Source organism: Asterias rubens, chromosome 2, assembly GCF_902459465.1.
Source record: "Asterias rubens chromosome 2, eAstRub1.3, whole genome shotgun sequence".
NCBI lineage: Eukaryota > Metazoa > Echinodermata > Asteroidea > Forcipulatida > Asteriidae > Asterias > Asterias rubens.
In genome coordinates this window covers 8,603,527-8,621,161 of record NC_047063.1, presented here as the reverse complement: position 1 = coordinate 8,621,161, position 17,635 = coordinate 8,603,527, and the positions used below count along the sequence as shown (strand labels likewise).

The 17,635-nt window shown below is 38.9% G+C and overlaps 1 protein-coding gene across 2 annotated transcripts in view; it reads right to left on the bottom strand.

Moving 5' to 3' along the window:
- The window catches only part of LOC117306203 (stabilin-2-like), an 84,083-nt gene that overhangs the window by 39,912 nt on the left and 26,536 nt on the right, over nt 1-17,635 (bottom strand). For both annotated transcript variants that reach the window (XM_033790889.1, XM_033790890.1), the window contains exons 18-31: nt 16,012-16,105; nt 15,231-15,389; nt 14,064-14,162; nt 12,843-12,938; nt 12,319-12,366; nt 10,992-11,122; nt 10,070-10,190; nt 8,025-8,102; nt 7,479-7,634; nt 5,922-6,017; nt 4,439-4,570; nt 2,211-2,339; nt 823-879; nt 262-357 (exon numbers count right to left, since the gene is read on the bottom strand). In XM_033790889.1, coding sequence (XP_033646780.1) covers nt 262-357; nt 823-879; nt 2,211-2,339; nt 4,439-4,570; nt 5,922-6,017; nt 7,479-7,634; nt 8,025-8,102; nt 10,070-10,190; nt 10,992-11,122; nt 12,319-12,366; nt 12,843-12,938; nt 14,064-14,162; nt 15,231-15,389; nt 16,012-16,105 — 1,492 coding nt within the window. The remainder of the gene's footprint in view (nt 1-261; nt 358-822; nt 880-2,210; nt 2,340-4,438; nt 4,571-5,921; nt 6,018-7,478; nt 7,635-8,024; nt 8,103-10,069; nt 10,191-10,991; nt 11,123-12,318; nt 12,367-12,842; nt 12,939-14,063; nt 14,163-15,230; nt 15,390-16,011; nt 16,106-17,635) is intronic.

Here is a 17,635-nt window from a genome sequence, read left to right as displayed (position 1 = left end):
GTTTTCGCCGTGGATGTGGTAAAATGTCACGTGCATAAAGGCGACGCACTGAATAGACAATGTCAATTGGGTGATGTCATACCAGTAGGGCGCCTTCATACTCACCTAGAGGTAAAAAAATGCCGTTCATTGGCCAAATCTGTGCGCCTCGCATAAAAATATGCGCGTCACCTTAAACGCGTGATCCTCCAGGCTGAACCAGCATACGTACGCGCAGTTGATCTAGGTATTATATTCTAGATCTATGGCTTCAATACTCACGTAGGAAACTCCACGGCATGTTACTCTACAACCAGGAACGTGTGCTAAATGAAACATCTCTTGTGTATAGATGCAATTGCTCTTGCTTGGAACAATCTGAAATACAAATTCCGTAAATAACGTACTCAAATGAAATTCTTCAGCAATCTTTATATATATTTGGTTTGCGATGACACTTGTGTCCTTAAGCACGACACTTAAAAATTGCTTTGTCCTTTGGATGGGACGTAAAGCCGCTGATCCCATGTGTTGTATAATGCACGTACAAGAACCCAGTGCAATTTTCAAAAAGAGAAGGAGTTCGCCCCGGTGTCCCTGGTTGTGGCTGCTGAATGTGCAGTGGCACCTTGAGTAACTATTATTAGGTGCTACATAATTGGGTCTCAAAATTCAATAATCTTTCTGTACAAATGTATATACTAAGCGCCTTGAGTACCTTGTTAATAGATACTTGCGCTGAAAAAGACTTCGACATTATTATGATTAAAGCAACAATGATATTAATAATAATAATAATAATGAAAAACAAAGGCAAAAGGGTAAGATTTAAGTGTTTGTTACCCTTTCAGCAGTATCTGGTGGGCACTCGGGAGGGCTATCACAGCTTCCACACTCAGTCTGTTTTGGAAAGATCGAAATAATATGAAGTCGCTTAGACACAGTACTCATTTTGAAATGTAACATCCCAGAAAAGTTAATCATGACGCCATTTTGATAGAGAGGTCATTTAAACGATTTAACTCATGGTTCAACTCGATCGAGTTTAACTCTGTGATTCTGAACGGTTCTAAAGTTAGACCGAATCAGGTTTAACCCGTAACGTAAACCCCGGTTCATACTTCCTGCGAATGCAAAGTAAATGTTGACGTCACAAATTTGCAACAAATAATTCGCAAGTGTTAAGTTGTGCTCAACTCTCATGCGAATATCGCAGCGAAAACAGAGTTGTGTCGTCAAATTCACGCCAAATTCGCATCGCATTTGCAGGAAGTACATGAATCGGGCTTTAGTCCGTCGAGCCATGGGGTTTATCTTTAGACTGCTTCGGGTTTATATTTTAACACTGTGTGTGGACAGAAGAACAAAAATATCACATTCGGCATAACTCACAACAGATGACCCATTGACCTCCGCGATCGTTACTTTAACATCCATTGACCATTGATCTCGATAAAAAAAATATTGTGGCGTGTCGTGGCCAAGTGTTAAAGGCAGTGGACACTCTTGGTAATTGTCAAAGACAAGCCTTCACAGTTGGTTTATTTCAACATCATGCATAAAACAACAAACCTGTGAAAATTTGAGCTCAATCGGTCATCGAAGTTGCAAGATAATAACGAAAGAAAAAAACACCCTTGTCACACGAAGTTGTGTGCATTTAGATGGTCGATTTCGAGACCTCAAGTTCTAAATCTGAGGTCTCAAAATCAAATTCTTGAAAAATTACTTCTCTCTCGAAAACTATGGCACTTCAGAGGGAGCCGTTTCTCGCAATGTTTTTTAACATCAACCTCTCCCCATTACTAGTCACCAAGAAAGGTTTTATGCTAATAATTATTTTGAGTAATTACCAATAGTGTCCACTGCCTTTAAGAGCCCCGGATTCAAGCTCTAGTGTTTGATCAGCAGAGTGTGGGTTGGAGTCCTGGTTGTGACACTTTTGTCCTTAAGCAAGACGCTTAACCATGATTGCTTCGTAAAGTTGGGGAGGTAGTGCTTTCTGCTCTACCAGCCAGGCTTCAGATGGGTGATACCCAAGCCTACATACATATGGATTGTAAAGGGGGCAACCCTGTTTCAGCCCCAGGAGTAGGTGGCAACGGCTCCTGGCAAAAATATATTGTAGCCCTCACCTTGAAGTGGCCTTCAGGCTTTGTGTGACTAGCACTTGCATAAAAATTTATTTAAAAAACGAAAATAAGCTGTATCTTGATGATTTTTGTTTTTACCAGTGTAGTACGTGTCTGTTCGATATCACAGTGATTCTGCAGAGGTATCATAACCTCGGAGATGACATGGACCACACCTCTATCCGTTAGGAGATCGGGAGACTCAACCATTACATTGTTCACAAATAACTGCAGGAAAGACAAAAGAAGAAAGCATGAAAGCTTTATAATATATATATAAACTCTGGTGTTTCTGATCAGGAGAGAGTGTGGGTTGGTCTTTGAATCCCCAGCCGTGACACTTGTGTCCTTAAGCAAGACACACAACCATTGCTTCGCTCTTCGGATGGGACGTAAAGCCATTGGTCCCATATCGCATGTAAAAGAACCCAGTGCACTTATCGAAAAGAGAAGGGGGTTCGCCTCGGTGTTCCTGGCTGTGGCTGCTGTATGCGCCGTAGCACGTGGGAAACCCTTATAAGGTTCTAAATAATTGGGTCTCAGATTCATCACTGCACTAACCTATCTTTCTGAGAGTTTGTATAAACTCAGCGCCTTGAGTACCTTGTTTGGTAGATACATGCACTATATAAGACTTCGATATTATTATTATTATTATTATTATTATTGTTATTATTATTATTATTATTATTATTATTATTATTATTATTAGCTGTTTCGTAGCGAAGCACAGCGAAACAGCTCTTGTTTTTGTTAAAGTTTTTTTTATTATTGTTTTTTTTTGTTTTTTTTTGTCTGATTCAGTACTCGCAATTTTTTGCATAGTTCCCAAAGAGCAATTGCAATGAAACTCTCAGGGATTGAAGGTTATGGTGCAATAATGATCCTAAAGCAAGGATGTCATGATGACCTCATCACTGGTCACGTGACGTCATCTTAAAGGTGTTTTATGTTAAATGTTTGAAAATCTATATCAAATCAGCCAAACGAGACCGTAGGTTTCTGTTTGCGGGAGGTGGTAGGGATAAATTAGGTCTTCATTTTGTTTCGTGTGCGTGACCTCACATGACCTCTACTTCCGGTTGAAACGGGCAAAAAACGGAAGTGCCCTGTAACTCAAAAGTGGTAAAAGTTATGAAGTTGCTTTCCAAGGACGTAAGTGTCTAGCAAGGGTGGGGAGTTCAAAAAAAATATTGATGACGTCACAAATTGCAATAGCGCCCTCTAGCGGCAGGTTGAAAACTTGTCAAAATGGACTTAATGAAGATGTCTGTGGTGAAGTTTTTTGTAATCACTTCAAATTTTACACACACGTTAACTGCCAGACAGCTATCATATGTGTGAAGTTTCAGATCAATGACGTCATCGGGGGTCACGTGACGCGGCCTTAAAGGTGCACTTTTTGAACTAATATTACTCCCTAAGTGATTATGCGATCATGTTGAAACTTAGTAAGTTGTTGGATATTGACAAGTTCTTTTGAAATGTTAAATGACGTCATGATGACGTCATCACATGATTTTTTATGATTTTTTCCATTTTTGCACCTTTAAGTCATAAAATGCTATCCGAACATGGTATAATCCAAATTATTTTTTTAAATAGGCTGGATTGGTCATAACTACTTTAATGCAAAGAGAATTTCAAATGAAGTGGAATTTTTTTTTTTTTTTTCTTAACGAAACAGCTCTGCATTTGTGCACAAATGCAATTATGTCTAGTTATTATTATTATACTTATTATATCAGAGTTGTTTTTTGCAAACAAAACAGTTCCTTAAAAACACTTTATCCACCATATACATTCAGGTAGCAACTGCTGCATGTTGCCTGTGTACATGGCGTCATCATCAGAATAATCTTGGAACCGCCATACTGGTGGGCAATGGTAACTGTGCGTTATTCAGTGAAGTGCACATTTTAGGTGACGCGGCAATTACACGTAAACCTAATTGCCAACCAAAATGGTGAGCGTGGCACAGTTGTCGCGTGTGACGAGCGTGCAAGGGGTCAATAGCAAATCTGTTCCCAGGTCAAAATTCCAGTTGAACCTAGTTAACTGGGGTCAACTGGTTCAACTGGATAGTGATCAAACTCGTCCATTTTCCATATTAACCAACTGGTTTGGACTAGGTTTAACTGTGTTCAACTAGGTTGAAATTATAAACCAGTTGGTCTCTGTCCAGTTTCCATATTAAACCAACTGGTTTTAACTGTGTTTAACTAGTTTATCAACTGGTTTCAACTAGTTCCAGTTAAACCCAGTTTAACTAGGTTCAACTGGAATTTCGACCTGGGTTAGAAATCGTCAACTGTATGTTTATTTACATTGGTAGAGTTTTTCCGGAAGCGTAGTTGGTAGTTGTGGCCGAGACCGCTGTCGATGTGCATTCCGTTGTACATATCAGCACTAGTCAAGGTTTGGCCGAGGACAACGTGGTAGCGTAGAATATCTCTCGTCTGTAAAGAAATGACACAATGCTCAAAATTTAAAAAAAATAAAAATATTACTCTCATGTAAAATAAAGCTTATTTTTAACCACTTCATCATAGACTGAAGCTTGGTTCATACTTCCTATAAATGCAAAGCACATTTCGACGACACATGGCTGTTTTCACAGCGAATGTTTCGCATAACATTCCATTAATCTTTCTCCGTGGCTTTTTTTAAGCACAAAATCAACCTCTACCCTTGCAGGTACCCATATATACCCATTTAAAAGAAGCAATTATAGTAAAGTATCTTGCCCAAGGACACAAGTGTCATGACCAGGAATCGAACCCACACTCTTGATGACTTAACCACAAGAACTTGAGCTTGAAGCATGCTCCAACCCGCTCTGCCATTCCACAGGTTTCCAGTTATTCGTAAATATATTTGTTCCAAGACACAAGTATCATGATGTGGGGTGTCGTGGCCGAGCGGATAAGAGCAACGGACTAAAGTTCTGGTGATTAAGTCATCGGGATGTGGATTCGAATCCCAGTCGGGACACTTGTTTCCTTGAGCAAGACACTTAACCATAAGCTTCTCTCCATTAAGGGGGGGGGGGGTAAAATGGGAACCTGTGAGGGCAGAGATGGTTTATGTGAATGATTAGCTTGGAGAGCAGTGCCTCGCAGCATGGGCTGTATACTCCTCAGGGAGCTAAGATGGTTCAAGGAATGAAATATGGCCCAGTGACCAGGGGTAATATTGTCAGAACTAGTTTGGTATGCCCTTCGGGCTGTGATAAAGCTCTATATGAAACAAAAGTCAATCAAATCGCTGACCGGGACTCGAACCCACACTCTGATGACTAGCCTCCAGAACTTGAATCCGATGCTCTAAACCACTCGGCCAGGACACCCTTCAGGTTCTACAGGTTTCCAGGTTCTTCTTAAAGGCAGTGGACACTATTGGTAATTACTCAAAATAATTATTATCATAAAACCTTTCTTGATTACAAGTAATGGGGAGAGGTTGATAGCATAAAACATTGTGAGAAACGGCTCCCTCTGAAGTAATGTAGTTTTCAAGAAAGGAGTAATTTTCCCACCAATTTGATTTCAAGACCTGAAGTTTAGAATTTGAGGTCTGACAAGGGTCAGACAAGTGTGACAAGGGTGATTTTTCTTTCATTGTTATCTCGCAACTCCGACGACCAATCGAGCTCAAATTTTCACAGGTTTTTGTTATTTTATGCATATGTTGAGATACACCAAGTGAGAAGACTGGTCTTTGACAATTACCAAAAGTGTCCACTGCCGTTAAGTATCTTTGCACCAAGACAAATGAGAACTGCTCGAAATTTCAAGAATTTGAACTTACTACTTTGGAGGCATTGAACGACGTAACTGCATCATTTGATGGAAGGAAAACCGTGTAAGAGGACGCTGTGTTGATGTCATCTAGAAGACCGTTTTGCTGCGAAAGAAGGAAACGGAAGATTTTAATAATAATAATAATAATAAAAGTGTGTACTAAGGCGGAGACTGTATTTCATATTGTCAGCGATGTAGTAACATGGCCAAGACGAGTACAAAGGAAGACATGACAAGCTGGCCAAGGTGATTCACTGGAATCTGTGTGGAAATGGGGTGTCCAAGTGACTGCAAAATAGTACCAACGGAAAAAGTTTTGGTGAAAGTTACACCTCTCGGACTTTAACATTCAGACTGATCATGTTAGAGAAAATAAGCCTTCGGATGTTGTAGTCTTAGATAAGACAAAGAAGATGTGTCCCTCTTTAGTCAAATTATCTTAGTTCAAAACAGTTTTGCTATTACCAGTTAAAGTTACCAGTCAATCTTCCTGTTCACATCCCTGCCTCCACTACACTGGACTCATTTAAAACCGCTCTAAAAACACACTTATTTAAATCCATCTAAGCTGTTCAGTGTCTGCTATTTCATCCCACTTTTAATTGTCATTTTTTTGTAATCATACACTTCTTGTTCAGCGCTTAGAAACCTGGTATTAAGGGCTATGTAAATGCATGTTATTATTATTATTATTATTATTAGTCAAAATACCATGTCAAACGCACCGTTTATGACTGGTATCCTGCTAATACTTGCTCAACAAATAAGACTGAGAAGGTCTCTCAATTTAAACTTGGTCCCACATACCTTGCAGAAAAATACTGTCTGTCAAAGGCACTTGACACTATTGGTAATTATCAAAGACCAGTCTTCTCACTTGGTGTATCTCAAAAAATGCATAAAATAACAAACTTGTGAGAATTTGAACTCAGATGGTCTTCGAATAATAGAAGAAAAAACACCCTTGTCGCACAAGTTGTGAGGTTGCAGATGCCTTGAATTTGAGACCTCAGCTGAGGTCTCGAATTCAATTTAAATATTTGAGTGAGAAATTACTTCTTTCTCAAAAACTATGTTACTTCAGAGGGAGCCGTTTCTCACAATGTTTTTATACTATAAACAGCTCTCCATTGCTCATACCAAGTAAGTTTTTATGCTACCAAATATTTTGAGTAATAACCAATAGTGTCCAGTGCCTTTAAAGCGCCTTGAGCATTATAACTTACTAATATGGGCGCTATTTAAGAAGCCACTATTATTATTATTATTATTATTATTATTATTATTATTATTATTATTATTATTATTATTATTATTATTATTATTATTATTATTATTATTATTATTATTATTATTATTATTATTATTATTATTATTATTATTATTATTATTATTATTATTATTATTATTATTATTATTATTATTATTATTATTATTATTATTATTATTATTATTATTATTATTATTATTATTATTATTATTATTATTATTATTATTATTATTACTACTATTATTATTATTATTATTATTATTATTATTATTACTTTAAGAAGTTGATGCTTACCTGTAGGAGGTCCAAGACGGCAGAGTTCGGCTGAGTTTGATTGACGAGTTGACTGAAAGAAAACGGAGGAGTTTCGGTGACGGAAGCCGCTCCGGATGGGACCAATCCTGCTGGGACAAAACCTGCCTCGTCTCCGTGGAGTAAAGGAGCCAAAACCTGAATGGGAGGCATCATGGGATATCATGTCAAAGGTCAAACACAAGGGTCAATAGCCATCTTGTCGTGATGTCATCATGATATAGAGCCCAATTTCATGAAGCTGTTCAGCAGAAAATACCGCTTGACGAATTTGTTTGCTAAAAAGCAAAAATTATTTTCGGGACATTGTTTTACTCATTTCTCAAATAATACAGCACCTCAGCAAGTAATATTTTAAGGTAAGCTTTCTACGATCATTATATTCAAACAGTGTAAATTTTATGTAAATCTGTGGACATTGTGTTTTGCGTCATACAAAAAATTACCCAGACCCATTAACAGATGTTAAATTGGAATTGGGGATAACAAATTTTAATTAATTAAAAGAAACAAAACTAATTTTTTTACCTCATTAACGATATGGATTAATCCGTTTGTGGAAGGAATGTCCGATGTGCTGACTGGAATACCATTCACACAAAGATGCTGCGGATAAAAATAACATCCATAAAGGAGATTTTGCAGAAATAACGACAAAAATGCATGAATCAATGTACACAAACAATTTAAAAAGGCTAGTTGTATTCAGCTTTAAAAATATAAGTTTTAAAGGAACACGTTGCCTTGGATCGGTCGGGTTGGTCTATAAAAAGCATTTGTAACCATTTGTTATAAAATGAAAGATGTTTTAGAAGTAGAATACAATGATCCACACAAATTTGCCTCGAAATTGCGTGGTTTTCCTTTTACTTTGCAAACTAACATAGTCGGCCATTTATGGGAGTTAAAAATTTGACTCCCATAACATCTTTCTACTCATATGCATATTATAACAAACGGTTACAAACGCTTTTCAAAGACCAATTCATGATTTGAAAACAGCTATGGAGTTCAAATTTCCTAGGTCTGCAGGAAGACTGTTCCATAGCTGTGGTGCCCCCCTCTATTTCTACAACTGATTTAATAGTAATAATAATAATGAACGGCACTTATATAGCGCTTCACACAACGGTCCCGAAGCGCTTTACAAAAATTAAACAGGTAAGTTTTCAGCAGATGTTTGAAAATGTTTGGAGCAGTTCTGATGTTGTGCGGCAAGATGTTCCAGAGTGACGTGGAAGAATATGAGAACGACGAATGGCCTAGTGCGAGTGATGTATGGGACTACAATGTAGGTGAGAGATAGAGCTGGAACGGAGGGTACCATGAGGTACATATGGATGGAGGAGTTCTTGAAGATAATGAGGTGCGGATTGGTGGAGAGATCTGTATGTCATCAGGAGAAGTTTGAATTCTATGCGCTTGGAGACAGGTAACCAATGAAGTGAGCGAAGTACCGGGGTGATATGTTGTTGAGGTGATGAGCGGGTAACCAGCCTAGCAGCAGAATTTTGAATACGTTGGAGTTTTGAGATTTGTGTGATTGGAAGCAATGGAGGAGGCTGTTGCAGAAATCCAGACGGCATAAGATGAAAGCGTGGACCAGCCTTTCAGTGGTCTGTTGGTCAAGATATTTCAGAATCCTTCCGATTTTATGAAGGGCTAGTGATGAGGAATGGCAAATTTTGTTGATTTGATTTTGCATGCATAGGTCAGTTGTGATTATTAAGTTTGACTGTTTGGAGCCTAAGGAGAGATGTACCAGAAGACAACTTAGTGATCGGGCAGGAGCATATGGCAATTTCATGGCTGTGCTTACCCCCGAATTCTGCGCTAACGATCAAGATTCCCTGCTTACGTGCAAGCGCCAAATTTCTGCGCTAGCCTTGTAAGCGTAGAATCCCTAGTAACGCGGAGTACACACGCACAGAAACCAAAATTTGCCGCTAACCCGTGAAATACGCTTGCCGAAAGCACATAATTCCCTGCTTCCGTAAGAGCCTATTCTTTGCTTATGGTAAGCAGAGCCATGAAATTGGGTCCAGATCAGTTAGGTATCGAGGAGCAAAGTTTTGGCAGTCTATGTAATGTCTATGGCAGAATATGGGATCACCTCACAAGGGAAGCTGACAAAACTATTGTCCATGATTTCATCACATCCAAGATAGATGCATACAGCATACAACATACAACTGTCCCGCTTCAACGACTGCAGAATATTACAGCAAGAAAACAGACCACATCACACCAGTGCTAGCTGATTTCTTGCACTGGCTCCCCATTCAACAAAGGGTTTTAAAATATAAAATGTGCCTCATTATTTTCAAGATCTTACAATGTGATGCCCCAGCATATTTAAGTGATCTTGTGCAAAAATACACCCCTTCTTCAGGAAAAACGGCAACTCATCGATGGGGGGAGAGAAGATTTCCAAGCACAGCACCGAGGCTTTGGAACTCCCTACATGAAATTACCAATAGTGTCCACTGCCTTTAACATTTTCCATTATTACTACTATTTACTAAAGCCAAATGCAAAAAGCTCTACATGGTTAATCACAAAAACTAACTCACCTGGTTGCAGTCGTGGACGGTGATATCAAAGTCTGGAAACAGAGTTGGAATATTCTGATCTACATCGAAAGCCAGCCTGTACAAAGCACGCTCGCTGAAAGTGCCATTCACAATGTGCATTCTATAGAGGATAGGAAATAAAGACATTGAGGATTTGAAAACTTTGCACGGTGGAAGAGCTGTCGAGGAGAGGGTTAGCTCGTGGTAACCCACCAGAGTTGATCACAAGATCCAACTTGCCTGGACTGGCCATACATCAGAGTAGTGTAGGTTTGACTGCGGGTTATGACACATGTGTCCTTGAGCAAGAAACTTAACCCATGATGCTTTTTCCTTCAGATGGGACATGAAGCCAAAGGTCCTGAGTGTTATGTTATTCACGTAAAAATACCTAGTGCACTTATCATAAAGAAAAGGGGTTCACCCTGGTGTTCCTGGTCTGATCGGCAACATATTGCGCCACAGCACCTTGTTAAATATTACATGGTGCTTTAAATGAATGGGTCTCAAACTTCAAAATGTACCTCCACATACCTTGGAGGCCAAAGTATGTGATAAAGCACTGTATAAGAACTTTATTTTTTTCCAAATGACAGATAGGGCTATGGAATGGATTATGATAGGAGTAACAAAGAAGGACAGGGTGACAAATGAGGACCTAAAAAAGAAATCAAGAGTGCAGGATATTATTAAGACGATCAAATCAAAGAAGTGGAGATGGGCAGGCCACCTAGCAAGGAGGCACGACAACAGGTGGGCATGCAAAACAACCAACTGAACTCCAAGAGGAATTGCTTGGCAACAGACAGCGCAGGATAGAGTGAAATAGAGAATTGGTGAAGAAGCCTTCCTCCTGCAGTGGAGTGAAGCAGGCTAGACGACGATAAGAACCTAGTATTATTATAAACAGAAAGATTCTTACTTGACAATCTCAGTTGCACGACGCGGTGTGACGATATCACTGGATCCCACAAACTGGTTTGTGGCTTCATCAGTCGGAGCGAAGACGGTCAAAGACTGATATGTTGCAAGATACCTGTCCATCTCGCCAATCTTGAATGAAAAAAGGTTTGAATTAGACGGAATCCAAACAGTGAGTGTAGGGTAGGCCTGGCAACTGTAGAGTCTAGTTTTGTATTCGCAACTAACGATAGCTTAGTCGAGTCGCGACAACCGTTTTTCAACAACTCGATTAATCGTGCCTCCACGACAGCTACAGAAACGGTCACGACTACTTCAAAAATAGTCGCAACCATCTGTTTGGTGAACCAATTGTGTCGCTCACGAAAATTCACGACAACATAATTTACTAACAAACACTGCCACAATGCATCTTGAGAATAAAAAATTAGTCGCGATTAGTGTCGTGGTGCGACTGGATGAGTAGTACATTTCACTAGTCACCTAGGCCTCATGTGGGGTCTTACACAATTTTAAAAGGTGATAGGTTTCCTACATAAACTCATACTGGTTGATTTTGGAGGATTTAGGCTCAAGGATCTAACATAGAAACGTACTGATTGATTTTGAAGAATTGAGGCAGTAGGGATCCTGCAAAATAGGGGCTTTAAATAAGGGAATCAATGTGTGGTAAAGAGGTTTTCAACTAGTGGTTTAATCCCAACGAGGCCTGGTTCTTGATAATTTTACTGAGACGAAGTCGAGGTAAATTATCAAGAACCAGGCCTCGGCGGGTTTAAATCACTAGTTGAAAACCGATTCAACACACTACGATTCCCATTCACAAATATATTTTTGGTCAAAAAACATCAACACTTTTTATCAAAAAGTAAAATAAATGCAAAAATGATAATTGTTCAATGATTTCTTTCAACGAAACACCCCTCCACCTATGAAATGGTAAGGCCCTCTGTGGCCTTCGGGTAAGCAACTCCTTATAAGGGGATGCTGTGCACGCCGTGCGTATCGTGTGATGTGGCACAACTGTCCCAGCCGTTGCTCTCGACCAATAGGAATGAAGAAACTGTCTTATAAGCACAGGTGCAAGCTCGCGTGTCACGCCCATGTTTCAACACTTTTTACTGGTCATAAACAAAGGTTTATACACACCCACGTGACGCGCTCTCCACCAATAGGAATAGCGAAACTGTCTGAGGTATTTATGAATTGTAAGTTACAATGAGGTTTCGTTGATTTACAATGGGCTATAAAAGCGCCATTTCAGTATCATCATTATTAATTATCAATTTTTATTATTATTTATTGTTTTTTCATACTATTATTATTACCATTATCAGGTCGTAGAAACTTCCCAACTGCTGCATTTTGGAAATTTCCTGCAAAAAAAAAAAAAAAAAAAAAAAATAGTTAATGGTCTGACATCATATGCAGCATGGAAGTATAACAAAGCAAACTCCCACACATGACGTCAAAGGATTGTCATTTCATTGCAGGCCGTCAATGGCAAAAGTGTTTCTAGTTTTTCAAAACCTTGTGGTTGGTGCCTCATTTTTTGATCAGAAGTGTACAAATACCAATATCGTGGGTTCGAATCCCACCCGAGTAACATGCCTGTGATATTTTTTCACAGGACACGGGAAAGTACTGAGTATACAGTGCTAACGCACATCGGTGTATGGGTAAAAACCAAAATTAATATTCTTTATCCCTGATGCAAATTTAACATCTATTAAATACCAGTATTACATTTTAAATAAGTTATAAACAAGTTTAAATAGCATTCCCGTTGAAAAAAAAACAGTTTGCTCAAGTACATGTACCTGTTTAATATAGTTTGAAATGTAAGACGTACCATGAGTAAGCTTTGATAACAGCGGAAACCATCACCGCCATATCCATCTCTACACTGACAATCACTGGTACCTGGCCCTGTTTGAACACAATCGGCCTAAAGAGATACAAAGAAAAAGAAGGTTTAAAATTGTTGTATAAATAACACTAATTGCGACGCTACTACAGACCAGCAACCGATTTCACTCAACTTTACGCAACTGCAGATGTCCACTTGAGCAACGTTTATGCCGCAACTTGCACCAAATTATTGCGCAAGTGGGCTTACGCGATTGCGTAAAGTTTCGTGAAATCGGCTGCTGGGGTGGATTTCACAAAGAGTTAAGGGCAGGGGACACTACTGGTAATTACTCAAAATAATTGTTAGCATCAAAACTTACTTGGTAAGGAGCAATGGAGAACTGTTGATAATAAAAAAAATTGTGAGAAACGGCTCCCTCTAAAGAATTTCTCACTAAAATATTTGAATTGAATTCCAGACTTATCTTTCTGAAAAGTTGTATATACTCAGCACCTTGAGTACCTTGTTTGGTAGATATGTGCGCTGTATAAGACTTCGATATTATTATTATTATTATTATAGACCTCAGCTCTCGAATTCAAGGCATATGAAAGCACACAACTTTGTGTGACAAGGGCATTTTTTCTTCCATTATTCTTTCGCAATTTTCAACGACCAATTTAGCTCAAGTTTTTACAGGTTTGTTATTTTTTGCATATGTTGAGATACATCAAGTGAGAAGACTGGTCTTTGACAATTACAAATAGTGTCTAGTGTCTTTAAGCACAGAATATTTCTTAACATCTTTCCTGCTGAGCGAAAATAAAGCAAGATACCTGTCACAAATGGTGTACCGTGTATGTGTAATGGTATTTGGCTAATTACCCTATTGTGCTAAGCATAATTTTGTTGTGCTTAGATAATTTTTGTGCTTGAGCAGCTCTATGAAGTCGGGCTTTTGTTTCTGTGGTTGTGGTTGTGGTTGTGGTTGTGGTTGTGGTTGTGGTTGTGGTTGTGGTTGTGGTTGTGGTTGTGGTTGTGGTTGTGGTTGTGGTTGTGGTTGTGGTTGTGGTTGTGGTTGTGGTTGTGGTTGTGGTTGTGGTTGTGGTTGTGGTTGTGGTTGTGGTTGTGGTTGTGGTTGTGGTTGTGGTTGTGGTTGTGGTTGTTGTTGTTGTTGTTGTTGTTGTTGTTGTTGTTGTTGTTGTTGTTGTTGTTGTTTACCTGAGCATGGCATCCACCGTTCGTCATCAGTAGACACGGGTTGATGGGTTCACAATATGTCCCGTTACCAGAGTAACCAAGGTTACAGGAGCATTTATTCTGAAAATTAAAAAGAAACAAGGTAACAATAATAATTCTGGGGTTTTGAACTTACAAGAAATAAACGCCAGTGTGCTGTTTAAAGGCACTCGACACTATTAGTAACTTCTAAAAATAATTTTTAGCTTAAAAACTTAATCGGTAATGAGCAATGGAGACCTGTTGATAATATAAAACATTGTGAGGAACGGCGCCCTCTGAAGTAACATAGTTTTTGAGAAAGTAGTAATTTCTCGCTAAAATATTTGAATTGAATAAGAAACCTCAGTTGATGTCTAAAATTCAAGGCATCTGAAAGCACACGATTAGTGCGATAAGGGTGTTTTGTCTTCCATTATTCTCTAGCAACTTCGACAACCAGCCAATATTTTCACATGCTTGTTATTTTATGCATATGTTGAGATACACCAAGTGAGAATACTGGTCTTTGACAACTACCAAAGGTGTCCAGTGCCTTTAAGGTGCAATTCAAATCGATCAAAACATTGGAAAATGTAAATTCGGTCCCATACCTTTTCTTTTACCCTCTTGGTTCAGCAAAATTGTGTCAAATATTGCAACCATTTGTGGTTGCTCTGGGCATTTGGATACAAGGTGCTTGTGGATGCTATTTGTAAAGTTGGGGAGCTAGTGCTTTCTACCAGCCAGGCTTCTGATTGATGACACCCAAGCTTACATCCATATCGAGGCAGACTTTGCCTGCCATGCGTATAGTAAACACACGTGCAAAGTACATGTACATCCAAGTCGTGAGTTGGTACATGTCAAAAAGTGTTTCTCTGTTTTTTTTTTTTTTTAACTCACGATTTGGTCCGTACATGTACTTTGCAATTGTGTTTGCTCTATGCATTACAGGCAAAGTCTGCCTCGATTGACGTCACGAACAGCGCCCTCTCGGGTCTGGGTCTACTCTTAAATTTGTAAATAACATAAGAACTGATTTTTTAAAACCTTAGCTAACTGTTAATTCACATTCCACTCATCAAAACACATATATTAGTGACAAAAGCTTTATTTTGAAAAAATACCACTTCCAGGTGACTTTAAATTAGAAGTAACTAGTCTTACCTTGCCAGGCCTGATGTAGGCACAGATAGCTCCATCTCCACATCCTCCCCTGTCTGCAGACTGGCAGGGATCTATTGCAGTACATACATAGCCATCTCCTGACCATCCATCGTTACATGTACAGGTACTCAACCCCGGACCAGTGTAGGAGCAAACAGCCTTCATAAAACATAAAAAATAAACCAAAAACAGAGCTTACATGTAGTGATGTTTAAGCTTTGCATGATTTGAAGGATAAGAATAATAGTAAACTTGCGGGTACAACCATGTTATCTTTCTCATTTGAGGGAGTGTTGGCCCTGAAAAGAACCGGTTTGGTCTTGACGTTTGGAAGTGCACTGGGTTCTTTCAAAAGCATTACACAACACACAAGTGTCACGACTGGAATTCGAACCCACACTCTGCTGATCAAAAACACAAGAGCTTAAATCTGGTGCTCTCGTTTCCCCTCAGCAACAAACTTGTCTATGGTTCAAAGTTGAGGAAGACAGAGCCTAGCCTAAACATCTGACATCACACTTTTCAGGCCCGTGAATTACACCAGAGATTGGCCTTGAGATCCTGTCGGTTATGTGGTATGGATGTGTACCATCGATCTCATGTTAATTTCGCAGTCAAATTGTACATACCATTTACATATAAAACATCATCATATGGATGTACATGTACTGTATTACAAGATAGTTGTATCCAGTGATATGGCTGGATTTGTAAAACCAATACCTGTCCTTATGGGATAAGGACTGGGGACCAGTCAAGACAGAGCCCCCCTAATACCTACCTCTTGGTGGCAGTTTCCGCGTTCTGGTAAGATACAACGATTGACTGGCTCACAATGAAGACCCGATCCAAGATAACCCGCCTGGCAAACACAACTAAAAACATCAAGAATAAAAAAATTATAACAATAGTAATAATAGTGGCTTCTTATATAGAATACCCCAGGGGTATACATGGGTACCTGCGAGGGTAGAGGTTGGTATTGCGGTTGAAAAAGCAACTTGAGCGCTAAGGTAGCTCAGGGCTGCATACTCCCCAGGGAGCTGAGAAAGATTAAAGGGACACGTTGCCTTGGATCAGTCAAGTTGGTCTATGAAAAGCGTTTGAAACCGTTTGTTATGAAATGGATATGGTCAGAAAGATGTTTTAAAAGTAGAATATAATAATCCACACAAATATGCTTCGAAATTTCATGGTTTTCCTTATACATCTTAAGGATCTACATTGGCTACCAATACGGGCTAGAATTGATTTTAAAGTTTTGGTTCTGACTTATCAATGTATCCATGGTATTGCCCCTGTTTATCTTCAAAGCTTAGTTCAGGAGTACAAAACAACCAGGAATCTGCGATCTTCAAATAAATCCCTTCTGACCCCCCCCAGTTATCAAAACCAAGTCGTACGGTTCCCGCTCTTTCCAATATGCAGCAGTTCAGTTATGGAACAGTCTTCCAGAGGTTGTTAAACAGGCTGAGACATCAGAACAATTCAAAACCCGGTTGAAAACATATCTGTTTACTTTGTATAATAATTGTTGATTTCCTTTTACAGCGCATAGGGACCTCACGGTGATTTGCGCTATATAAGAATGGTTTTATTATTATTATTATTACATCGTAAACTAACACGGCACGCCAATTTGTGGAGTCAAGTTTTTGACTACATAAAATGTTAGTTCGCAAAGTAAAAGAAAAACCACGCAATTTCGAGGCATATTTGTGTGGATCATTGTATTCCACTTTTAAAACATCTTACTAATCATGCATTTTATAACAAACGGTTTCAATCGCTTTTCATAGACCAACTCGCCTGATCCAAGACATTGTGTTCCTTTAAGGGATGTTATTGGCCCAGTGACCAGGGCACCAGTGTAAAGCGCGCGCTATTGAGACGTTATTGTTAAATGCACTATATAAGAACTAGTTTTTATTAATACTATGAAGTTCACTAATATACCTCACACAGTGATGCACAAGGCGCTTAAAGCCATTGGACACTTTCAGTAAACAGTATTTTCGGAAGGCCCACACTTTGTGTATCACAATTTATATATAAAATAATAAACCTGTGAAAATTTAGGCTCAATCGTTCATCGGAGTGGGGAGAAAATAAAGGGGGATACCCACCCTTGTTTCCGCACGTTTCGCCGTGTCATGACGTGTGTTTACAATAAATCCGTAGATCTCGCTATCGAGAATCGATAATTGTTTTAATGTTTTCTCAAAAAGTGAAGCATTTCATGGAATAATATTTCAAGAGAACTCTTTCACCATTACCTTCTGTAAGCCCTGTTATTTGTAAATCTGTGAACTTTTATTTTTTGTTTCTGTTCCAAAAGTGTATAATGACTTTAACATTTCCCTCCATCCTCTGTGCTTATTATTTTGCTTATCTTTGTAATATTT